The sequence below is a fragment of the Apium graveolens genome, chromosome 11 (genome assembly GCF_009905375.1).
Source record: "Apium graveolens cultivar Ventura chromosome 11, ASM990537v1, whole genome shotgun sequence".
NCBI lineage: Eukaryota > Viridiplantae > Streptophyta > Magnoliopsida > Apiales > Apiaceae > Apium > Apium graveolens.
The window spans coordinates 187,763,531-187,789,412 of NC_133657.1; the positions used below are offsets into that span (position 1 = coordinate 187,763,531).

Sequence of the window (25,882 nt, forward strand, 5' to 3'; positions counted from 1 at the left end):
AATGCACAATGAATCTTACTAATTTGGTAGCATCGGTTGCAATAATGTGTCTGATATAATTTGTGTTGTTTATTTCCAGATAATTTGGCCAGCGGCAGAGATATATTATATTTTGCGCAACATGCTAAGAAATTAATTAAGAAGATAGCATGGATTTTTTTCATGTAATTGGTCGAATATGGTTAGTACTATATGCCTCCGCCCCTACTTAATTTTGTTATCTTGATCTATTCAAGAATATTATGTTATCTTTATGAACAACATTTGTCATTTAAAAAAAGTAATTAGTTATATGAGTTATGCATAGGGTTCATCATGTGCAGTCTATAATTGTTGCCAAGTATTATTATCATTATCCGGAAACTATATGCGAGTATAGTGGGGGTATGAGTAGCCTTGTATTTAGAAACTATTTAAGTTTCATCCTATATTTTGTATTAGGGGTGCATTTACCACAAAAAAATTTAGCTTAGCCATTGGCTCATGGCACTTGAAGTGTGACGCTTAAATTTCTATTATGTAATGTTTCACCAATTAGTAATGCTTTTCTGCATGTTGCATTTTTATTTTTGAAGATTTATTCAGATGTTGCATCCATATGAGATGTGCTTGAATTTATCATATTTTTCTTTATATTTGCAGTTCCTCTGTCTGCTGATGACATTTTGCAAGAAGCGATAAAAAGTGAAGAAGGTAGTACTATGAACTCAGACTGAGTCAGAGCAGCCTCTGGCTCAATTAGGATGTGATATCGGTTTAACAGGAATATTTGAAACTTGTGGTACCTTATTATAATGCATTCCATCTTATCAAGTTATATTATTTGAACAATATCAAGCTTAATTTCCGTAAAGTGCTACATTGATTCCCTGAGTATAGTTTAACCTGAATTGAGTAATATTCCCATTGCAGATCTGAAGAGAATCCTTGTGCTGGCTCAAATTTAGTAGGTTTTACTAAGGTTTTTCTTTCAGATTTATGAAAGAACTAACATGAGCAAATTCAAATCTCATACATATGTTATGCTGCAGGTGGAGTCTCGTGCTGAAAATACGGCAGGCAAACCTGTAGAATTTTCATGTTACTTCTACTAGCGGGTTGCATTGTTGAGACTGAAATGGTAACAAATATCAATCTTGACACTATAAATTGAATGAAGAGACAAGTATAGCATCTCAATTAGCAATTTCACTAGCAATAGTATCCTTATTAGAGCTATCATTAGCAGTAGGTTCACATGCTGGAAGAATTGCAATCTACTGCGGTCAAAATGGGGAAGAAGGAACTTTAGCATAGGGCATGTGCCACAGGCAACTCTGAATACATTAACTTGGTGTTTCTGGCTACCTTTGGCTTTGGAAATGGCCAAACACCCATGATAAATCTTGCTGGTCATCGTTATCCTTACAGCGATGGCTGCACTAGCCTTAGTTCCGACCATGGGTGAAGAGAAAAAATGCAAAGAAAATTACATCCAGGACCTAAGGGACTGCCCATTATCGGACACCTTCATTTATTAGGTTAAAACCCTCACCGGAATTTGCAAAAACTAGCTGAGGAACAGGAACATCTAAGTAGTTTCTAAAGACCTGTGACCTTAATTTTGCTAGTAGGTGGTCCCTTGAAGTTGTGAAAGACATTATTCATGAGAAAAAAAAAATTCGACATGCACAAATACTGCACTGTGTAATTGCTCAGTAACCTCAGAATCAATTCTTTTCAACATGAGAAAGACAGAGCTTTAGCGAATTACTAAATATTCTTGAGCAGGAAGCTCAAGAACAGATTGATGTTTACATTAGTGCCAGAATAACATATATGAGCTTAGATGTCAGCTTCCAGACGGTGTTTGGGAAGAAATTTGAGGATAAGGACTTTCTTGACAAGCATGACCAATCAAAGAAGTACGGCACCAAGGACTTAGTTGATACCATGTTGGGCATCATAAGGTCTGGAGATTCAGAATTTGAGTTTGAACACTCACACATCATAGCTATTCTTATGGTATCCAATTCATAAAACCATGGATAGATCATATGTCTTTACCAATCCACTCAAGACAACCCAGGACAAGACTATTGCCAACAGATGCTGATTAAATCCTACACGGCTGTGTACAACTACTAATAGCTCTGCAAAACAAGGTATGTACATCTTCAATTGGTCTTCCTCCTCAATTACAAGCTTACAAACACTCCAAAAATACATGTCTCGCGCATAGGATTTTTTCTACAGGTACAGTCTAGGTAGATTGCAGGAAACCTAGATAGATAATAGAAGATTCTAAAACAAATACAGGTTTTGTTTCAATAGAGATAAATTTTTTGAATATATACGTAGAAAAGGTTCATTAACTGTTGGGTAAATATACCCGTCGCATGAACCCGGCCAAATACTTGATCTCCAAAAACCCCCTTATCTACAGACACATGTGTATAGAGGGACTCAAATCGCTATGCTAACTCATTTAATTGCAATAGATTGCTGCTAAATTACTTGAATAGAAATTGCATTCAACCTTTCACTTGGCTGCATATACTTCTGTAACACCTTTAGAAACAAGGTTGCTAAGACTTAACAGAGAAAATGAAAAATGTAAAAAAGAAAGAAACAGTATAAGATGAATTATTTGAGTCTTAAAAGCTTTCAACCATTGATAGATAAATCAAGTGAAGAATCTATAAATGGATGTTATTTTAAATTTTGGTCTCAAAATTGTTTGTATTTATGAATTATAATCATTTCAACCCCAGAAACTTGTTTGTATAACTTCCTTGTTGAAATATAATAGCTAAAATAGGATGTAGCTGATTGCATCATTTTTAGAAACATTGTGTGTTTTTTTTTTTCAGATTTTGATGAATATATTTAACTAGGGGTGCACTTGCTCAAAGAGTATGATAGATGCTCTGCTATCAATTTTGATGAATTGTTCATCTAATTAAACGGTGTGCTGCTTGAGACCATTTTATCTTCTTATAAAATGTAAAAACTATTTTCATTTGCTCCCGTATCACAAGTAATATGTAAATAGGCTGAGATTTGTATAGGTAACATAATAGAGTAATCAGTATAGTAGTAAAGGATTGTTCTTATGTCAGTTGAATCTCCTTGCTGCACTGAATTATAGTGCAGTAGTCACTAGCTTCCTACATCTCTGCTTGTTACTTTTTGATCACTTTCTGAAGCTTGTACTCTCTTTTTTTTTTCCTTTTAAGCCTCCTTTCCACAGTTTTTGTTTTGTAGAAAAATTAATTTTATACAAGAATGTTCATCACTCTCATTCTGCTTTTTAAAAGCTGTATGCCCGTAAAGCAAATGTTATATAAATTAATGGCCCATGTCATACGGAGAATGTGCCGTGCAAGTCGGGGGAATTTTCAGGTATATGAAGGTGCATGGGCATGGCAATTCTGTACAAACATAAAGCACTTGATATATATTTCAAATAGTTGTACAGAGCTTAGAGCTTGATGTTCGTATCTATATAGATAGAATAGGTAATTAGGTTTGAATGTATTATGTCTAGAGAGAATTCGTGGATGAAATATGCCTAGCTTAAGGTTTCTTTAGGCTTCACTCAACAGTAATCATATGCCATTTCTTTAACTTCATTTTTCTTTTCTTGAAGAACAGACAGAATCAATTATATATCAAGAAAAGTGTCTTAGTTTTGTTTCTTATGGTTTTGCATAAGTAATGTGTTGGTATTAGTAGACTGATGCTACATGGTTTATCTGTATGTACTAATTTACAAGTACATAAAGCTGTGGTGAAGGTCGGAACTATGTTCTAAATGTGTCTAATTACTACAGAAAAATTATGTGAAGAGGTGAAGCTCACAAATTTTACAAGTGAGACTGCCGCATCCAGATCTGATTATTCTTTAGAAAGGTCTTCATGTAAGCAGGTAGATGAAGAAATTGTTACTCGGCTCAAGTAATCTAGAATATGAATATAGCCTCATTTGCATACTACACAGGATCATACTTCCTCGATATATAGACGTGATTATATAGGCTCAGTTGATATATGAACTTCTAAGCGTCTTGAAAAGAGGCAAGATAAAATATTGGTCTGCTCAACTTTTACGCTGTGTAGAAATAATAGAAGAAAATAAATCAGTCGTGTAGCTTCTGAGCTTTTGTAAAAAGGTAAAAAAGTGACTATGAAAAAAAAAAGATAATGTAAGAGTATCTTTTCAAATTTTCCCATTTTTTTGGAAGAAAGTTTTGGGGGGAAATTATAGAAAAAATTTTCTCCCGATCATTTCTCTTCTCTCGCCAAAAAACTCGGAAACAAGTTTAGGAATAAAAAATTTAAAATTATTTTTTCTTCTCTTTTCTTTTTTCCATTTTCAAACTCTGAAGTAAAGCGTTAATCACCGCCTTCTATATTTTTGTTCATTAGTTTTGTTCTCAGACACCCACTAGCAAATAATTCTCCGGGAAAGATAATTTGAAGTCAAGAACTACATTGGATGTAACCCATAAAAAAAATTATAGATTTAGAATATGTCCGTGCAATAGTTGAATTTTTCTTTGAATAGTCGATGCGAAAAATGTGTCAGTATCCGTCTTCACAGAGAATTGGGATTTATTACATTAACAGATCCATAAGTAGTGCAAGTTTTTTGTTTATGTTTTAAACTGCACACTTGCTGTATCTCTTTGCCCCGGTCCTGGACATAAATATTGTTATAAGCTTCATCTAGAGACAAAAATAATACAGTGCAACTTCAATTGTAAATAAATATTACTCTCATCAAATAAATATATTTTTTATCTCAATATATAATAAATATGATGTATTAATTTCGATTAGTGAATAAATATTTAGATTTCGATAAATAAATATATTTTTTATCTTATCTTGCTGTTAACACTTGATCTACCGAACCCATTACAGTTTTGAAAAGAAAAAGTAACTCTGTTTTATTGTCACAAAGTACCTACGTGTTCAAGTAAAATGCACCTTGATTTTGTATTGCTTGCTGTTCGCAGGGTAATTCTTTTTTTATATTGAAACAAATCATAAATTTTTAAAGCAGTCCTTTCAACAAGACAAAAATAAGCATTCCTACACTCCAGAGTTTTTACACAAAAGAAAAGAAACAAAAAAAAAAGTAGCTAGTAAATTTTATTGTGTGTCTATGAGTTTAGTGCGAAATAGGAAATAAATAATGGAAAATGATAAAAAAAAATGAAAAAAGAAACATGGTATTCTGCGAGTTTTCTTTCAGAATTATCTCATTTTCGAAAAAAAAGTTTTGAAAAAATATTTCTTTATTGATCATTTTTCTTCCCAGAAAACTAGAAAATCACACTTATAAACTCCCCCCCCCTCCAAACCTCCTTCCTTTTTTATTTTCTTTTTTTAAAAATTAAATTTTCTTACAATATATAAATTCTCAGTGCATCTTATATTATATTTTAATTTTAATTATCTACACCAAAGTATTATAACAACTAAAACTAGTTTGTTAATGTTTGAAATGGAGGGTTCAATATATCTAGTATAATTTCGTAACCTAATTTTTTTTGAATAAAAATTCAAATTTTTAATTTTTTATTTTCCACAATTTTTTTTCTAAAATAATATATGTAACTGTATTTAACAGCCTTACGCACCGTATTTGTGAAATGTCAAAAATTCATTAGTATATTGGGACAGATCCATTTTAAACCGAATGGTTGCCGGCCCCAAATGACATTTTTTGGGGTAAAATGGCCCTTAATATCATTTTGGGAAAAAATTAACTCAAATGTCACTTCAAAACGGGATCTTAGGATCCGTTTTTCTATAAATCAAAAACACGATTTCATGTTTCGTTTTTCATTTTTTTTACATGTAAAACTGTATGCGGGCAGTGTTTTTCATTGTTTTTTCTGTTTTTTAGTGCTAAAACGCAGGTTGAGAAAATGGTTTTGTTGGAAAACTTCATTTCAAGTTCCATTTTGCATTTTTTTTTGCCAAAAATAATAGATAATGTTACACTTTTGAGCTTAACACATTATTTTAAGAGATGTTCTGTTCATGTTTTATTAATATCTATAAATATTTTAATATTTTTAAAATCCAAATTGAGAATTATTTAACCGTAAAATATTTAAAGCCAGTTAATAATTAATGTTCGGTTCCTAGGGTTTAGGCCCTAAATCCTAGATTAAATGGGATTGGTAAATCTTAAAATATTAAAAAATGTTAAATTAGGGACCACATTTTAATATTTTAGGGTTTACAAGTTCTTAATTTAGATTTTAAAAATATTAAAATAATTATAAATATAAATAAAATACAAATAAAATATCTATTGAAATAAAGTTTTGAGTTTGAAGACATAATATTATCTAAAAATAAATAAATTATAAAAACACTAAAAACATAAACAGAAAAACATTCTTGTTTGACATGTTTTTGTTAACAAAAACATGATTTAAAATCATGTTTATAAATCATGTTTATAGACGTTAAAAAAATAAAAAATAAAAAACAAAACCACAAACGCATTAAAGTTTTTCTTTAATAACAAAAACATAACTTCGTCCTCAGATTTGAAGTAACATTTGGAGCATATTTTTTTTAAAAGCAATATTGATGGCCATTCAATACCAAATAAGGACATTGATGGCCTTTATTCAATCGAACTGAAACACAAGTACACAACGTTGTACCGTTCCCGAAAAAACCAAACTCAAATCCATGGCCACATACATTGGATCTTCACTAAGTTCACACTCTCAGTTACGGTCAACTACTCCAATCTCCCTCACTGTCCAATCAGGAACCAGATATAATAATGGAATAATTAAATTGCGGCGTAGAGCTCAGCAGTTCTCAATTAGGGCTACAATTGAAAATGATAAGACTTCCTCTTCTTTGGCTGAGCTTGCTTCTCGTGATTCCAGAACTCATCCAAGTAATATTCATATTTTTTTATTAATTTTTTTTATCAATTATTTGTTGATATTTGAATTAATGTACTCTTATAAACCAGTTTAATATTTTATATTAAATGTTTATAAAAATGAAGTTAATTGATAACTATCTGGGAATGTGAATGGTTCGAGTGAAGAATTTTTATATATGTTGTTAATTAATCTGAATAATCGTAGTATAGTCATGATTACATATTTCGGAAATCGGAACTATTCGGAACTATTCGGTTAAGGCAGCGATTTATGATTTATTGGGTGATTTTCAAAAAATCAGATGATTTATCGGAAATTGGTCAAATGGGATAAAAAAAAATTTGCGGATTTTTAAGCGATTTACCGATTTCTATAACAATGAGTATAGTAGATTGTCAGATAAGTAGCTTATTTGTACTAAGCTTAATTGTAAACTGGACTTGAGCATTGGGTTTATACTAGTAGACCATGTTTGTTTCATGGTAATAAGTATAGGGTAGAATTATAGATATGCTAATCTAATCCCTAGGATTAATAATAATGGGATTATTGTCCCCGGATTATAATCTCGGGGATTGTAATCCCTCGAAACAAAAATGTTAGGGGTTTGTGTTCTTTATATAAGTGATTTTATCGCAGTATGCCGTGATTTTTATAATATTGAATTGAGTCCTTATTTTTATGTTTTAGAATAGTTCTTGTATTTTAATTGTAAAAGGTAATATTTTTAATGTATGAATTGTCTCCCTCAAACTAATATATATATACGTACAATTTGTGTTTGCTTTGATAGAAGTAATGGCCTTTTACATGGTTATGTTTCCTTATTTCCTTACCACCCAAACCCCTCATCTTAGCTCCTTCTATGTCCATATAATTAAAAAACTAAAATTAAATTAATTTGATATTACTAGATACAATATAGGAAATGGATTATATTTTAGGTTCTCTACTGGTTATCATAAATATATACATGAATCCGCACATGTACATCATATCATGTGAATCACATTAATATTTGTGTTTGGCATATAGACTGGCTTGTTACACAAATCGTAATCAGCTCTCTACCGAATAGCATTCATAGATCGTATGGAAGACCCCAGTATGCAAGTGAGATATTAAGGAAAATTAACCTCTGTTCAGTTGATTTTTTTTTCTTGGGAAGTACCATTACACTGTGCTTTGATTTGTATTGTAGAAAGAGCGAAGAGAAAGCTAGATAAATCGTAAGAGTTTCTTTTCTTTTTTGCCCATGAGTTTTTTCAGGAGAGAAGAGGATGGAAAAGAAAGAAATGTCTGATAATTTCCTTCCTACTTTTAGTAAATAATTTAGAGAGAATTTCTCACACAAAAGTTATATAATTCCTATATGGCTCTTTACCAACCTATATGTATGTCTTTCATATCTACACCTTTTCTTCCTCTTTAAAATAACTAGGGAGCGCACTGCAGGAAAATTTATTAGCTTCCTGTCCTTTATTTCCCTTTTCTTCGTAGGTTGCAATTGCAGTACTGTATGCCTTTTATAAAGATCCAGATTGAAAATAGATGAATATATTTATATCTGAAACTAAATAGAAATGTGTAATAATTTTGGAGGTTTTTCTTTTGGAATAAGGGTTCAATTGCATAAAAAAGATTAAATGCAAACTGAAGGGGGCGATCTGTTTTCCAGTACTGTGGTCATACTATAATTTTTCAACCCCTTCTCATGTCTTATCATTGTAGTAAAACATGCTGTTGTGAAATGTAGGACCCTTATCAACAAGTGATCTGTCACAATCAGTCAGGGACCGGTCCAGACTTCGAGTTGCTTACCAGGCATGAAATAATTTTTGTTACAGTTTGTTTCATGTACGTATATGGAGATTAATTTCGTAGAGGGTGTATTTTTTATTAATCTGTAATTTTTGTTTAATCAAGGGAGTTAGTGGTGCATACAGCGAATCTGCAGCTCAGAAAGCATACCCTGATTGTGAAGCTGTCCCTTGTGAACAGTTTGACATCGCTTTTCAGGTAATTGGATGTTCCATCTTGTTCTTAATTAACTAACATTTCACATCATTTTTCAGTTTTCTGCTAAAATGTATATGAACCAGTTCCTGTTAGGAAGTACTTTTAGGCTTCTTGACTGATAGGATATATGCGGGCAATGAATGGGGATGTATTAGTCATTTTTTGATTTCTTGGCATTAGAATGTGCACCACTCTTGTCAATTTGGGTTTATTGTACCTTATAGTTGAAGATGGGAAACTAATGAAAGGTTTAGGTCTTTTAAAGTACCAGTTCGTCTCATGCTATCACACCATCAGATAATCGATTAAGGATATCTAAAGTGCCTGTTTCTTTTCATTTGGATTTGAGGATCCTAAGCTGTCTAGAAACTGTTTGTGAATTTTCTAATCCACTAGATTAGAGTTCTACATGAAATAGTGACTGATTAGGTCTTTTGACAAGTAGATATAACGCATACTTATTCTCCTCTCTTTTTTCTTGGTGTGTGTAGGCTGTAGAGCAATGGGTCGTAGACAGGGCTGTTTTGCCTATTGAAAATTCCCTCGGGGGAAGCATCCATCGCAACTATGACCTTTTGCTTCGTCACAGTTTACACATTGTTGGGGAGGTGAAATTTGCAGTTCGGCATTGCTTGTTAGCCAATCATGGCGTGCAAGTGGAAGATCTTAGAAGGGTTCTCAGCCATCCACAGGTACAAATTAGGCATACATCAACCAATATTTGGTCCACGTGATTTTGTGAAATAACATTTGGCATTTCAGGCTCTTGCTCAGTGTGAACTTACATTAACAAAGTTGGGTGTGGTCAGAGAAGCCGTTGATGACACAGCTGGTGCTGCACAGGTACAGTTTTATGTGATGGAATTTGTAAGTTCTTAAGAAATTTCTTTACTAAAAGAGTTAGTAAAGCAGAACCTTACAGACTCAGCAAGGACTGATTTATCTACCATCATTGTCAAACTAGTCTTGCTTAATTGGGTTATCTCAGAATTGTATGATACTATGATGTGTGGTTTGGAAAGCCTGAAACAATTGAGGCAACTTCTTATTTATATTCTAGTATCCGATTTTGGAAGAGTATTCATTGTTTCTGAAAATTGACCCACTGCTTTGATTGATCTGCATGTCAGTTTGTTTCTTTGCATAAACTTAAAGACACGGGTGCAGTTGCTAGTGTGGGTGCAGCAAAGATCTATGATATGAATGTTCTTGCGAAAGATATTCAGGTTTGTAATGTTATGTTACAAGATAGTAGCTTCTGGTTATCAGTAATAAATATGCAGCAATTACGCAGGATGATTCAGATAATGTCACCCGTTTTCTGATACTGGCAAGAGAACCAATTATTCCAGGCACTGATAGGCCATTTAAGGTAATTACATTCAAATACTTACATGATGTCAAAGAATTAGGGTAAGTTAGTGATTACATTTGCATTATTGCTTTTGGCTATCCCCGAATCGTTTATACTCTATTAATTCCAGACAAGCATTGTATTCTCTCTGGAGGAAGGGCCAGGAGTGCTTTTTAAGGCTCTAGCTGTTTTTGCCATGAGAAAAATTAATCTTACAAAGGTGAAATCTTTTTTCCTTTAAAATTTTGAACTCTCGTTGTTTTGGGGGAGTCCTTCATGGTTTACTTAGGCCTTTCATGGGCTTTCTCTGTGACCAGATTGAAAGTCGTCCACGACGTTGGCAGCCTCTTCGACAATCTGTTGAGAATAATAATGGATCGTTAAAGTACGTGGTAAACCAAAATAAGATCTGCCAATTTTTTTTCCTTGTTAAGTGTCTCTTGTGGTCCGCAAGACTGATAATGTTTCTGTCGTTTGTTCACCTAGTTGTATTTTGTTTTATACCTACGGCTATTGTCTGGTGATTCAGAAACACTCAAAAACCAATGTTATAATTGACATGCAATGATCAGGTACTTTGATTACCTATTCTATGTTGATTTTGAAGCTTCAATGGCAGACCCTAATTCCCAAAATGCCCTCAAGCATTTAAAGGTTTTATTTTTTTTAATAACGCATTACTGTTTCCTAGAATGAGTGTTCAAACGTCAAAGAAAAATTATGATTTTTTAAAATCTACAGGAGTTTGCAACATTCTTGAGAGTACTGGGGAGTTACCCAATGGACACTGACTAGCTTGGCGTAAGTACCTCGCCTATGTGTGGGGGTGAGTATTATCATTAAAAGTGCATGAATTCATTGAATATTAATCATTTTAGATCCTTTAATTTCCTGCACTACTGTTTAGGGTCGGGTTTGTAGTTATACTTAAGTATTATCATTATGTTGACTATCATGTCACAGGTCTTGAGGATTATGAGATCTAGCCAACATTTCATTTTTATAAATGTTGGACTGCCATGTGCTACTATGTCCTATTTTAAGTACTCAAAATCATGAATCATGCTTACACACATTGTGGCTCATTCATAGATCAAAGCATAATCCTTGTTGAGTAGCCCCAGTAATATAATTGTAATTGCCATGTGTTTCGAGTTTCAGCTTAAGATGTGGACTGTCGGGGTAACAGTGTTAAATGGAGTATACTGGAACCCATGTACATATTTCAAGGAGCCTGTCTCTTACATCTGCAAGTGACGATCCTCCTCATCAGTGTGTTGGAGCTGGGTTATGGTTTCTGGATGCGGGATTTTACTCTTTTCAACTTTGATCGGATGTCTTAATATCATTAGCTATTAACTTCTTGTATTACTCAATCTTGTGTGTTCATAATTGAAGTTTAGTTTACTGTGAAAATGGATTTTTGTATTTGGGGCCAAGGAGAGATATCTTGTCTATTTTTACGGCTATAATGGATTTTTGTATTTGGGGCCAAGGAGAGATTTCTTGTCGATTTTTGTACTGGAAATGCACTTGTTATTATCAGAGAGAGTTTGAAGTATTTGATAAACAATATTCTGAAACATCGTCTAATTGCAAATTTTTGTTGTACCAGCAACCAAACATTTATTATCTTCCAAAATTCAAGAAATGAACCTATCTATCGGAAAAAGGATTTCAATAATATAAACTATTCAATTAGTTTTTAAAATTTTGAAATTACTATCCACTCTGAATCATATTGATACCGTCTTTCAAAACTAGATAAGTATCAAATTAAATTATTGAATTTAAAAATTATTATCATGGTGAATAGTTGGTTTTTTCAGTGGACAGACCTCAAGGGTACCTCAGCCTCAAATATACAAATGCATATTAAATTCTTTCTTTTATTTTCACGTATGTAAATTAGACCTAAAAAGGAAAAATACAACTTCAGAGTATGTAAGACAAAAAAAAATAACAGGTGAATATGTTAACATATGCTAAATTATTATTTCTTTTTTTATACTATTCAATTCACAAATCTATCTATCAATCAATCAATATTATTACATCAGAGACAAAAACTATTTAAAATAAAACACTCGTATAAATAGATTACTCTTCACAACATCTATCTACATGTTACTATCTATCTCTCTATATGTTCCTATTATATAAAAAACAAAAGATTGAAAGTTTTGATATGATAAATTATCCTTAAATTTTAATTTTATTTAATTATCCTTATTTACCTAATCTTTTCAATACAGTAGTATTTTATTAAAATCAAAATCAACTCACGCACTCCCTTTTATATTATCACGTACCCTCCAATTCTTTTTTTTTTTTTTTTTTGAGAAATAGAATTCCATTAAGCCAAAACATCCGACAATAATGTCTCCAACAAACATGATGGAGGAGACGGGATTACAATAAAGCAACTAAGCTCACAAGGAAACCTAGCAAGTTTGTGCGCTACCTTGTTCGCCTGCTTTTTAACATGATTAACTACAAGCCTACCATTATTTCTTAACAACTCTTGACAATGCTGCATCAAGTCCCCACTCTCCAGTAGGTTAGCCTGTCCTTGATTGATTGCATTGACACTAATCAGAGAATCACTCTCAACAGTAATATGATCACCTTCCAATTCCTGAGACCACAACATAGCTTCCAAGATGCCTGTTAACTCTGCTTCCACGACCGAAACAACACCAGCAAACCGCATTGTTTTACCTGCAATGTATTGACCTTGGTGATCTCTCAGAACCATACCAACTGAAAAAAAGTCTTGCCCTCCCACTACTGACGCATCCACGTTGATTTTAAGCTGATTTACCTCTGGAGGTTTCCATTTGTGCTCACTCCTTGCCTCGTTCTCTCCACCAATCTGCATACTCGAGTTTCTTTTATTTGCTAACTGCCAGTCTGCAACTTGTTTTTTGCTCCAGGAAATCACATACGATGCTGACATATTCTTGTTTTCGAAGATACGTTTATTCCTTGCAAACCAGATTCCCCAGATCACAGTCGAAATTTTGATCAATACATCATTTGAAGCGCTTGCCAACACATTAATTAGCCAAATATGAGCATATTCCTCCTCTCTCGTGTCAAAGTCGAGGCCTACTTCATGCCAACACTCCTTAGCATAATTACAATCAATGAACAGATGATTCATATGTTCAATATCTCCCACACACATCGGACATCCAATTGGGACTGGAACACCTCTACCCCTGAGTATATTCCTAACTGGTATCGTGTTACGGCAAAACCTCCACAACATCACTTTCATTTTATGAGGGATTTGCAGCTTCCATAACTTACTCCAACCACTTGACACCTGAATTCCTACTTCAGCAGTTTGAACTCTACACCACTCAAAGTACCCAGACTTCACCGTGTACTGCCCATTATTCGTATGGACCCAGGCAATCCTGTCTCTTGTACACACTTGCGGAATACGGGTATTTAATATGGCCTCTGAATCATCACCACTGAAATGCATTCGTACTTTGTCTACATCCCAAGCCTTCTCATTCTCACGAAAAAAATCACAAGCTCTCATCTGTTCCAACTGGTTGCTGACTGATGTGTTATCAACACAGTAAGTTTCCTTTGCTCTCAACCATTTGTCTTTAGCAATCAAGATCGACTTACCATCACCCAAAACCCATCTCAGACCCTTCTTCAATTCTTCTTTTGCCTGCCAAATACCTGACCATGTATAACTAGCACCTCCAGCTCTACCAGCTTGTAAAAAGTGACAGGTTGGATAGTATCTTGCCTTCAAAACACGAGTTACCAAAGCATTTGGTCTGTTCATTAGATTCCAGCATTGCTTACCTAATAAAGCCAGATTAAAACCAAGAATGTCTCTAAAACCCAAACCTCCCTTATTTTTTGACATACACATCTTGCTCCAAGCCAACCAACGAATGCCTTTGCTATTAGAGGAATTAGTCTGCCACCAAAACGCGTTCATAACTCTTTCTATTTCCTGGCACAATGACTTAGGGAGCAAAAAGCATGACATGGCGTATGCTGGAATTGACTGCACCACATTCTTTAACATGACCAACTTCCCAGCCTTTGACAGAAGACTCGAGCTCCATCCTTTAATTTTCTGAATAACCCTGTCCTTCAAGTACCTGAACACTGTTTTCTTCGATCGTCCTATTAACGAAGGTAAACCAAGGTATTTACTATCTCCTATATCTTTGTGAACTCCAAGCTCCTGTTTTATCTGAACTTGCTTATCCATCCTGACATTCGAGCTAAAAAAGATCGCAGATTTTTGGTAATTCACTGCTTGACCTGACCACTCTTCATAGTAGTTCAGCAAATCTTTAACAGCCCTTGCTTCTATCCCATTAGCTTTAAAGAATAAAAAGCTGTCATCGGCAAACAATAAATGCGTAACTGCTGGAGCCGAATTGCAGATACGACAACCATTTATTTGCCCTGAACCTGCAGCTGATTTCAATGCCTCTGACAAGCCTTCAACGCACAATAAGAACAAGTATGGAGATAGAGGATCTCCTTGACGGAGACCCCTAGTCGGCACAATGGGACCTAATGTAGATCCTTGAAAGGAGATGGAATAAGAAACAGTTGTCACACAAAGCATCACCCATTTGATCCATTTTTCTGAAAATCCCATCCCAGTCATTCGACTCCTCAAATAATTCCAGTTCACCCGATCGTAGGCTTTGCTGATATCTAATTTTAGGGCCACCTCTCCTTCCTGGCCACTACTTTTGCGTTTCATGTAGTGTAATATCTCAAATGCCACCAGAACGTTGTCTGTTATGTTTCGACCCGGAACAAAAGCTGATTGCTCTTCAGAAATGATACCTGGAAGAATTTTTTGAAGCCTATTCGCCAAAACTTTCGCTACAATCTTATATAGGACATTACATAATGCTATTGGTCGAAGGTCTTTAGGATCATCAACATTATCTTTCTTAGGGATGAGCACCAAAGTAGTATCGTTTACCTCAACTGGAAAAGCAATTTCTACTAGCCATTGTTGACAACACTTGAACACCTCTTCCCCAATCAGCTTCCAGAAATGCTGAAAAAAAGCTGGGTTTAATCCGTCCGGTCCACTTGCTTTATCTGGGTGCATGCTCTTAACAGCTTGTGTAAATTCTTTAAAAGTCAGCTCTGCAGTTAACTCATCGTTTTGACTGTTCGAGATTACAAAATCAGTAATATGATTTGGCTGATTAGAACTATTGTCCGAAGCCTTGAACACCTGACTAAAGTACTCCATTAACACTCTGCACATTCCATCATGACTGGTATCAAGGGTTCCATCATCAGCTTTCAGGCCAGAAATATGATTAAGCTTTTTTCTACTCGATGCCGCTGCATGAAAGTATTTAGAATTTGTATCCCCCTCCTTTAGCCAAAATGATTTGGCTCTCTGTTGCCAATAAGCTTCTTCATGAATTAATAACTCATTCAGTTTGTCCTTCTCATCAAAATACATTTGGACACCATCGTCATCCTCTCTGCTTTTTAAACTATCAATAACTTCCTTTAGTTTCACTACCTTCTCTCTGAACTTATGAAAAAACACTCTCCCCCACTTCGCCATATATTTTGAGACTGAAAATAACTTAGGCAGCAGGTTCATTGCAGGAAGACTTTGCCAGAAACTTGTAACCTCCGTATGAAAATTACTTTCTTTCAACCACGTATTTTCGAATCTGAATCTGAATTGTTTCTTGGGAATTGACGTATTAACCAGCTCAAGCTTAATGGGATCATGGTCAGACACTATAGCATGAAAAACCGTTAATGTACAAAGAGGGAATTTGTGCCACCACGAACTGTTTGCAAAGCATCTGTCTAATCTTTCACGCACCCATCCTGCCGTTCCTTTACTTTTCTCCCAAGTGAATTCACCACCTTTCAAGTCCACTTCTATCAGAGAGCTATCTTCCACTGCTTTCCTAAAACCGTCCAGTAAGCTCTGTGGATGCTTGTTCTTACCTTTCTTATCATTGGCATAAAGCATATCATTAAAGTCTCCGAAAATGCACCATGGTAATTGAGACATCGAAGCCAGAGATCGAATGAGGTTCCAAGATTCGTGTCTTCTTTCTCTCTCAGGATAACCATAAAACCAAGTAAGACGCCAGTTTCCTCCACCTCTCTCTTTTATTATAGCATCAATGTGATTATTAGAAGAATCAAAAACAGTGCACAAAACATTATGTCTCCAGAACATTGCTAAACCACCTCCTCTCCCTTGTTTGTCTACCGAATGAAAATTAACAAAGCCCAGTTTCAAAGCTAGGGCTGTAATTTTAATACTATCAGCTAAGGTCTCAGATAAACACAAAAGATCAGGCTTATGAGATTTGATCATCTCTTTTAACACTCGAACTGTACGAGGTGAGCCCACACCTCGACAGTTCCATCCTATAGCATTCATTGATGATGGCTGGCTTGCTTTGCAAGCTCAGCCGGACTAGTTTGGTTAGAAACTGATAAATCCCCATTAGAAATAGCAGCCTCTTCTTGATTCTGAATTGCCTGAACAATGTTAAGTTGTTGGCCCGAATCAATCTCCATGTGGCCCAACCCATCTGTTACTCCTCTCCTTCTTTTTCGGTCCTCTAACTGTATATCCTCACCATCCTCCTCATTTAGCTCATAAAGAATATTTGACGTGGTTAAATATCCCTTAAAATTAGCTCCATTTATATCAATCTGTTTGCTACCTTCACGGACGTTTGTTGCACTCCCCACCCGATGATCACTCACCTTCATTATCTCCTTTCCTTTATTTGAAAAAACTTCCCCCGCAAAATTCTCTCTACCAATCCTAGCCTCCCACGTGTCATCACCTTCATCCCTTAGCCATTTACTCTGTACCTGCCCTGCCACCCTACGCGGCGGAGCCCTCAGCCAACTCCCCCATTCCTTCGTTACCACCTCAACCCCTTTCTCCATTGCATTTCTGCAGAATCTATCCGTGTGACTTACCAAACCACAAGTGAAACAAAATTCCCCCAAACGTTCATATTTGCACTCAACTGTAAATTCCTGCCCATCTTTCTTAACTATTTTCTTCTTCCTTTTGATCGGCTTCCTAACATCCAATTTTATTCGGACCCTCATACATTCCCGCCAGATTGACGTACTGTTTTTAACATCATACTCCAAGAATACACCAAAGAAGTTTCCCAACTGCTTCCCCACCGTTTCCAGCATGTACCCAACCGGGAGATTGTAAAGTTGAATCCAAATGCTCAGAAAACATGGCTTAATACTCGCTGGATTCTGACCTGCCTCCACTGTTTCCAAAGCCACCATCGCATTATCGAAAGACCATGGACCCCCTTTTAAAACCCATTGCATATCTTCCTTTCTGTAAAACTGGAACAGAAAACAACCTTGATCAAGATCCTTAATACTTAAGCCCATTGCTGGTCTCCAGACGTCTGCTAATTTCGACTTCATGGCTCGTACGTTTATACTCTTCTCTGTTAGCAACCGACCCACAAGACAGAGCTCATATTTATTAGCTTTCTCATCCACATCTCCATCCAACACAAATGCTTCATTTTCTTCCTCGTCAATCTCCAAGGACGCCATACGATAATCGATGTCTTCCCCACTTACCATAATGACAAGAAAAAACTCTCACAATACTCTAAATGATTAAGAATATGGAGAGAAACATAAAACTCTCACATGAATATGGAGAGAACTCCGTACCCTCCAATTCTTGCTACGAAATCCTCACAACATCTACGTCCACTTAAAATTGAAGAGTTCGAAACTAATCTAACCTTAATATAAATATGTATACAAGAGGGGGGGAGTTATGTAATTGAGCCGGACAAACCTAATTGAAATAAAGAGTAAAATTTGGAGATTAACTTGCTTTCGAGAAAAAAAATCAAAAGTCAGGGGCCGAGGAAAATATCGAATAAATTTGAAACCGTAAAAAATCGCTTTAAATCGATTTATATAAAACCGAATCGAAACCGAAAAATTAAAAAACGAAATTCGATATCGGTTCTAGAGCGAAATTGATTCGAAAAAACCAAACCCATCCAATCCGATTATTAAAATTAATTATTGAATTATTATTTTTATATAGTTTACCACTACTTATAAAATAAGTACATATCTATACTATATTATAATAAACGAAATATTACAATTTGGTTGATTGGTCATTTTTAATTTTAACTTATATTGAAGTCAACTTTCTCATTCAATTTAAATTATACTTCATATTGAACTCTGCATTATATTAAAATTAAGTTCTTCTACCAATTTAAATTCTAATTCATGTTAAGGTCAATATTACTGTAATTGATATTGAATCAACTTATTCTACTAAATTAATTTTTATTTAATTAATTTCTAAAACGGTCTTTACTATAACAATCAATTTAATTATTATTTAAATAAACTTCCTTACCAACAAACTTGTTTAATTAAACTATAAAATAGAAATTATAATATAATACAAAAAGATAATTTGTAACTCGATATAATGGTCTCGGAATATAACGAAATAACTTACACTTTTCACTGGGCTAAAATAAAATTATATTATTATTCTGGGTTAAATTAAAATTTAAAACAAACTAAATATCATTAATTGAATTTGATTGGTATAATGTGTCTCCTGCTGAGATAAAATAATCAGTATTATTGATCTAGCTAAAAAATATAATATATTATTGAACAGGGTTAAAACAAAATAATATATATGTTATAAGTTGATTGCCATGTAGTCAAAAGTTAAATAGTAAGGCTAGATTTATAGGAGTAGAATTTTCACATTGCATTTAATAAACATGTTGCTTGTATTGGCTATAAATAGCCTCACTTGTTACACATGAAGAAGGACAAAAAAAAATATATAGCTTCAGCTTCTTTCTCTCTACACAACTCTTTTTATCTCCATTTCTGCTCTATTTAGTTTTACAAAGGTTCGATATAATACTTTTGTAGCTATTATTTTACAACACGTTATCAGCACGAAGCCCTGCCGAAACTGAGAAGGATTGTCCACTTTAATTTATTATTGGTCGGAGATAATCTGCATACGCAGACGTCCGTATGGCGGGTGAAAATACATTTGTCATTTTATATATAGATCTGTTTATAATATCAATGATAATAATGATATATACATTGATTATTGCATACTTGTTAACGCACCCGATTAAGTAGGATTTTATGTAATATTTACATTGATGAATTAAAATTTAATAATTTTCGTGTTAATTCAGATTTAGTATGACAAATATTACAAGCTTGTCGTTCGTTTCCTTGGACATTTTTGGCGATAATTATTTATCATGGGTACAAGATGTAAAGTTGCATTTGGGTTCAAAGAAATTAAGCGATACAATAAAGGCATAAAATAAATCCACGACTGAAGAAAACTTTACCTCCATAATTTTTCTCCGACACCATATGCATGAAGATTTAAAATCCGAGTACTTAGAAGTCGAGGATCCTTTTATTTTATGGGAAAATTTAAAGGATAGGTTCGATCACCAGAAACTAGTTTATCTACCTGCAGCTGAAAATGATTGGGCAAATTTAAGACTTCAGGATTTTAAGAGTGTCCGAGCATATAGCTCTGCTTTGTTCAAAATAAGTTCTAGGCTTATTATGTGTGGTGAGAAAGTTACGGAAAAAAGAAAAATCGATAAAACACTATCAACTTTTCACCCCAACAATATCAACTTAGCAGAGATGTACAGGGAGCGCAAATTTACTAAGTTCGGGGATCTTCTATCAACTCTCCTCGTTGCTGAATAGAATCATGAATTGGTGATTAAGAATCATCAATCCCGTCCAACAGGATCTGCCCCATTACCTGAAGTAAATAACATGTCATTCCAGCCGAATGTACGTGGAAAAGGGTATAGAGGTGGACGGGGCCAAGGGCGGTACCGTGGACGAGGTCGGAGCCACGGGCATTTTCGTTCATATAACAACTCTGGTCACCGGAAGTGGCAATCTGAATCACAGAGTAAAAGAAAGGCACCACGAGGAGGAAAAACTGAAAATGTTTGCTATAGGTGCGGCATGAATGGGCACTGGACACGTAATTGTCATACCCCAGATCATCTTGTTAAGTTATACCAATCTTCTCAAAAATCAAAAGAGAAAATGGTAGAAACAAATTTCGCCAACAATAACATAGATGATTTTCCGAGAATCACAACTGGAGGAATAAGCATTAATGGTCCGAATGAACCTAACGAAACTCCCATATGGGAGGCTGAAGATTAGTTTCATATAATTATTATAGTAGTGTGTATTGTGTGTTTTATTTTGTTTGAACTATGTAGTATGTTATGTTCTTATCAAATAAATTATGTTTCTTAATTATATACAGAATGGATTCTGAAGATATATGCATTGCTGATTGTGGTACAACTCATATGATACTACAGAACCAAAAGTATTTTACCCAAATAACCAAAACCCAAGCTCAAGTCGGAACGATTTCCGGCGTATCTAATATAATCGAAGGTTTTGAAAAAGCTAGTTTCGTCCTACCTAACGGTACCCACATACACATTTCAAATGCATTATATTCTAGTAAGTCTACTAGAAATCTTCTTAGTTTTAAAGATATCCGACTCAACAATTTTCACATCGAAACTACCTCTGAGGCTGATAGAGAATATCTTCTTATTACTTCCGCTAATCCTAGCAACAAGAAAATCTTAGAAAAGTTTCACTCACTTTCCTCAGGATTATATATAATAAAAATTAGAACTATTAAGTCACACAATGTCGTTGCTTCCAAACTCATAGATCCAAAATCTTTTACACTTTGGCATGAAAGATTAGGTCATCCTGGCGTCTCTATGATGCGTCGTATTATAGAGAATTCTACTGGTCATCCTCTTAAAGATTTTAAAGTTCTTTCCAACAATGTGAAAGGAATATGTCCTAAGTCCAATCATGTATTAGGATTTAGGAATAACTTTTATGTAATCTGTTTTGATTTCATTGATATTAATAAAGACTTGTTTTGTTTTTATTACGGGCTTTATCTATTTAAGTGTTTAAATAAGATATACCATATTTTATAGTAAAGCTTTTTATGGATTATGATGAGATCATAATAGTGAGACCTAAAAAGATGATAACTTTAAACTTAAATAGTTCCTGGTCATAGGATTACTAACTGGTAATTAATAATCCGCAAAGATCGGTACATACTATGCTTGCTTCATTATGAAGGATGTCTGTTCTCATAGACATTTGTGTGGTGACACTATAGCTAGTATGTAGGTGCTTATTATGGAATAAGTTCACTGAACATGACTCGCCCAGCTGAATAACTGATGGAGTTCACTCACGTGTCAGCAGTTGTTCGCTTAGTGATAGTTGAACAAGTATCCTTAGACTTGAGGTCATCATAGTCATCTTGTGTACACTGAACTATGCTTTGGTTTAGTTCTCCAGGGACAATTATTAGGGCTCTTCTGGGTATAGGAATTTGTACACGAAGATAGTGTATGATCAATAAAGGATCTACCCCTTTCAGTGAAGGAAGCGAATGTTCAAGGCTGATCCACTTATGCTAGTTCAGGAATCTCTGACCAGAGTAAATGAAATTAGAAAGGAGTTTCTAATTTGCATAGAACTACGCATAATAGATGGTAAGCAAGTGATTGAATTAGATAGGCTTGACACGAGATCCATGCCTTGTATTTAATCGGGACATTGTAGGGTAGAAGGAGTTTATTGTACGGTAACTATTCACTGACAAGTTCTTGGTATTCTAAGCAGTGAATTCATATTATCCGTATAGTCGCGATATGTTGAGAAGCATCACTCACGATGTAGAATAAATGTGATTAATTAATTAATCATATTTAATAAATTAGAGAATTTATATAAATAATGATAAAATAGTTTTATTATTATTTATTTCTACTACCGGCTTAATATTGAACCTACAGGGTCACACCATAAAAAGAGAATGATTTTATGGTGGAGGAATTAATTAATAATGGCTAATAATTATTTATTTGTGAAATAAATAATTAATTGGTAAATTTAATAATTGATTAAATGAGATTTAATTGATTATAAATTAATTAAGAAAAGTTCTTAATATTATTAATTAAGGATTTAATTTTTGGAAATTAAACCAAGAGAGAGAATTAATTCTAAAGTGTTTAGAAAAAGGATTAATAATTAAAAGGTGTTTTAATTATTAATGAGAATAATAAATGGGATAATAATAATATTATTTATGGAAAAATTTCAGCTGAAAATTTTGCCTATAAATACACTATTATAGACCCTATTTTATTCTAACCCCAGAAACCCAAAAGTTTCAGAAAACCAAATTCTCTCCACCTCCTCCTCCTCCTAAAAGTCGTTTTCTTGGTGGATACCGGTGGAGTGCTTCACACTTGAGGAGCAACTGCTAAGGATCTCTGATCGTTGTCTCCGAATTAATTTTAAAAGGTTAGATTCGATCCCTCGAATTTTTATTCACGATTTATATGCTTTTATTTGGATTTTGTATGTGTAAAAGTGTTTTTCCACGCCCCGCTGCGTTTAAAAATCCAACAATGGTATCAGAGCATAGGTTGTATGCATATAGATCTGTGGTAAAAATTTCAGAATTTTATGTGCGTGTATGAATTAATTATGATTTTTACAAGTTATATTATGGATTAATTTTGTCTGATGAGAAATCGTTTCTCATAATAATTTTGAATATTGATCTGGGTTCTACAAGTGTTGTAGATCGTCTGGGTATTTTTTTCATAATTTTATGATGTATAGATTTTTTATTATGAATTTTTGAAGTTCTAGCAATTAAAATTCGTAATTAAATAATTATATATATATATATATTGTATGTATATATATTTGTACTGTATATATTTGTTTGCACGGAAAGTAAAGGCAAACAAGACAGACATGTCAGGAGAAGTACAGGACAGGCACAACAACCGAGAAGAAAAAGACGGCTCTTGAGAAAATTAAAAAAAAATATATATAGGGGTGTAACGCATTCCGGGAATGCGTTACACACTTGTGGCGCATTCACGGAAGGCGTTACACCTTTTAAATGGCTTAAAAGGCTGTAACGCATCACCGGAATGCGTTGCAGGGATTGTAACGCATTCCTGTAATGCGTTACAGCCCGTCTGTTGATATTAAAATTGATTTTCTGGGAGTTTCGTAACTCCGTTTTAGGCGTGCAATATACCGTTGGATTCGTTTTTCCGAGACGGATCTAATGGAGTGATCAATTTTAGTTTATATAAAAGTTTTGAACTGTTTATATTTCCATGAAGTGTTTTAAAGTTGTTTTTGACTGTTTTAATTGCTTTTAAATGCTTCATGTGATACATAGAGATGTATAATGCTTAGACTAATGTGCTAGATGATGTAACATGCCTACCTTGATGTTTATTCATGTTGATATATGTGATATATGCTTAGTTTATCATGCGATGATAGATTTAGGTGAACTTAAATGAACATAAGGCGTTTGTTAGACAACCTAGTATAGTGAAATTGTTTCATAACCTTAATAACAATATTATGAATACAATCATGAGATTCTTGTGTTTATGAAACACGTAATTGAATATGAATTTTCGATATGAGAGAAAGGATGATTCTGTCAACAACAGATTTCTATCTATAAGAAAGGGTTATTAAGTGACGCCTCTTGACAATGCTCCACCCGATCTGAGAATCGTCTGATTATTGATTATTGATTTGAAATATTTAAGTTAAAAGGAAGAATCTCTTTATAATATGATTATGATTGTAACGTAATATAATCCCTCTAAAATTAAATAATATCAAGTAGTAATTGGCCAATGATACAACGGGCTTGTGTCGGTCATAGCCTTCCAACATGATAGAAAAGTAGTTCTTATTTTTGAATCATTGTCGGTTCGTGCTACAGCCGAGGGCTTTGATTTCGAAATAAGAAATACTTGTCTATTACATAGAGATGTGTACATTGAATAAGAATCTAAAGGTCGGTACGTGCTACAGCCGTGGGCCTTTGGGGACTGATTCAACTGTACGGAATGTTGGGTTAGACTTGACTTAGAATATTAAGTTTGTCGTGCTACAGCCGAGACTCAATTATTCAAGAGGCTAAAGTTTGATTAGGGAATAACATGAGATGTAATTGACAAGAGTTGTCTGCCTATTGAACATTATATGGCGGTTCGTGCTACAGCCGGGGTCGTGTAATGGAATGTAGGATCCCTAATCCCACTAGCATTATGAATGCTTAATTTTTCACGTAGGGGGTTGAATAAATTAGGAAAACTAGTGGGAGCCACTTATGAATAAAGACCCGATTCATATAGTGTTTTGAAATGAAATCGAATATTTGCTAAGTGTTGTTATGTGTTTATCATTTACAGATTTACTTTGTACGTTATGTCTTCTGCACTATCACTCAGGAGCATACTGGATGCTCACAAATTGACTGGTCCTAATTATGCTGACTGGCTTCGAAACTTGAGAATTGTTCTCAGGATTGAGAAGCTGGAATACGTGATTGACTCACCTAAGCCTACTGAACCTGCTAGTGATGCACATAATGATGAACACGTTGTGTATCGTAAGTGGATAGATGATGCAAATGTTGCTCAATGCATCATGCTAGCTTCCATGAACATTGAGCTACAGAAGCAACATGAGCATATGGATGCTCACACTATCCTCATGCATCTACAAGAGTTGTATGATGTGGCAGGGAGGACGGCTCGATATGAGATATCGAAGGAGTTGTTCGGTTGTAGGATGTCTGAGGGATCATCTGTGAATGACCATGTACTTAAGATGATCAATTTGATTGAACGTCTTGGACAACTTGGTTTTGCCATGGATGGGGAGCTGAGCCAAGACTTGGTCTTGCAATCGCTTCCGAGTTCGTTCTCACAGTTTGTTGTGAACTTTCACATGAATAAGTTGGATGTCAGCCTGCCTGAACTCCACAACATGTTGAAGACTGTGGAATCGAATTTTCCCCCTAAGAAGAGTTCTGTTCTTCTAATTGGTGAAGGTTCCAATCCTAGGAAAAGGAAGAGGAACTCTTCCAAGAAGAAGAAAGTAGGTGAGAAAACGCCGGTTCCACCAAAGGCTGAAGACCCCAAGAGCAAAGTTGTTTGCTTTCACTGTAACAAGGTGGGGCACTGGAAGAGGAACTGCAAGGTTTACCTTGCAGAATTGAAGAAGAATGGTAGTGAGACTACCGCTTCTGATTCAGGTATGTTCATGATAAAAGTGAATATGTCATTTCTACTTGGGTATTAGATACCGCCTGTGGTTCTCATATCTGCAATTTGTTGCAGGGACCAAGGAGAAGTAGGACTCTTGAGGAAGAGGAGGTGATTCTACTGATGGGAAATGGAGCAAGAGTTGCTGCTGTAGATGTAGAATCATTTTATTTACATATGCCTACGGGCAAGACCATTGTTTTAAATAATTATTATTTTGTTCCCTCGATTGTGAGGAATATTATTCCCAAGTTAGACTTGGCTGGATTTTCATTTATTATTGAGAATAATGAATGTTCTATTCTTAGAGATAATATTCTTTATGG

At 34.5% G+C, this 25,882-nt stretch overlaps 3 protein-coding genes across 4 annotated transcripts; 2 read left to right on the forward strand and 1 right to left on the reverse strand.

Annotated features, from left to right (window-relative positions):
• Window positions 1-6,546: 6,546 nt before the first annotated feature.
• On the forward strand, window positions 6,547-11,867 carry LOC141698042 (arogenate dehydratase 2-like). 2 transcript variants are annotated; one of them, XM_074502647.1, is made up of 12 exons: window positions 6,547-6,919; window positions 8,668-8,735; window positions 8,838-8,930; window positions 9,422-9,622; window positions 9,693-9,773; window positions 10,061-10,156; window positions 10,225-10,302; window positions 10,415-10,504; window positions 10,602-10,669; window positions 10,857-10,938; window positions 11,026-11,110; window positions 11,446-11,867. In XM_074502647.1, exons 1-11 carry the CDS (start codon window positions 6,703-6,705, stop codon window positions 11,077-11,079), a joined length of 1,128 nt encoding a protein of 375 aa, XP_074358748.1. In that variant the 5' UTR covers window positions 6,547-6,702; the 3' UTR covers window positions 11,080-11,110; window positions 11,446-11,867. The 2 variants fall into 2 exon arrangements, with proteins under 2 accessions (XP_074358748.1, XP_074358749.1); XM_074502648.1 differs by having other exon boundaries at window positions 11,026-11,085.
• A 4,849-nt stretch (window positions 11,868-16,716) lies between these two features.
• LOC141696272 (uncharacterized) lies at window positions 16,717-17,916 on the reverse strand. The gene has a single exon (XM_074500433.1). It carries the CDS (start codon window positions 17,914-17,916, stop codon window positions 16,717-16,719), a length of 1,200 nt encoding a protein of 399 aa, XP_074356534.1.
• Window positions 17,917-19,731: 1,815 nt separating this feature from the next.
• LOC141696273 (uncharacterized) lies at window positions 19,732-20,082 on the forward strand. Its single transcript, XM_074500434.1, has one exon. The coding sequence runs from the start codon at window positions 19,732-19,734 to the stop codon at window positions 20,080-20,082; it is 351 nt and encodes a 116-aa protein (XP_074356535.1).
• Window positions 20,083-25,882: the final 5,800 nt, after the last annotated feature.

Excerpts from the sequence above, each read along its gene's own strand:
- LOC141698042 (XM_074502647.1), top strand. The coding sequence starts at position 6,703 with ATGGCCACATACATTGGATCTTCACTAAGTTCACACTCTCAGTTACGG. Across the intron at positions 8,736-8,837 it reads GACTTCGAGTTGCTTACCAG|GGAGTTAGTGGTGCATACAG; the intron begins GCATGAAATAAT and ends TGTTTAATCAAG. Across the intron at positions 9,623-9,692 it reads GGGTTCTCAGCCATCCACAG|GCTCTTGCTCAGTGTGAACT; the intron begins GTACAAATTAGG and ends TTGGCATTTCAG.
- LOC141696272 (XM_074500433.1), bottom strand. The coding sequence starts at position 17,916 with ATGGTAAGTGGGGAAGACATCGATTATCGTATGGCGTCCTTGGAGATT.
- LOC141696273 (XM_074500434.1), top strand. The coding sequence starts at position 19,732 with ATGCATGAAGATTTAAAATCCGAGTACTTAGAAGTCGAGGATCCTTTT.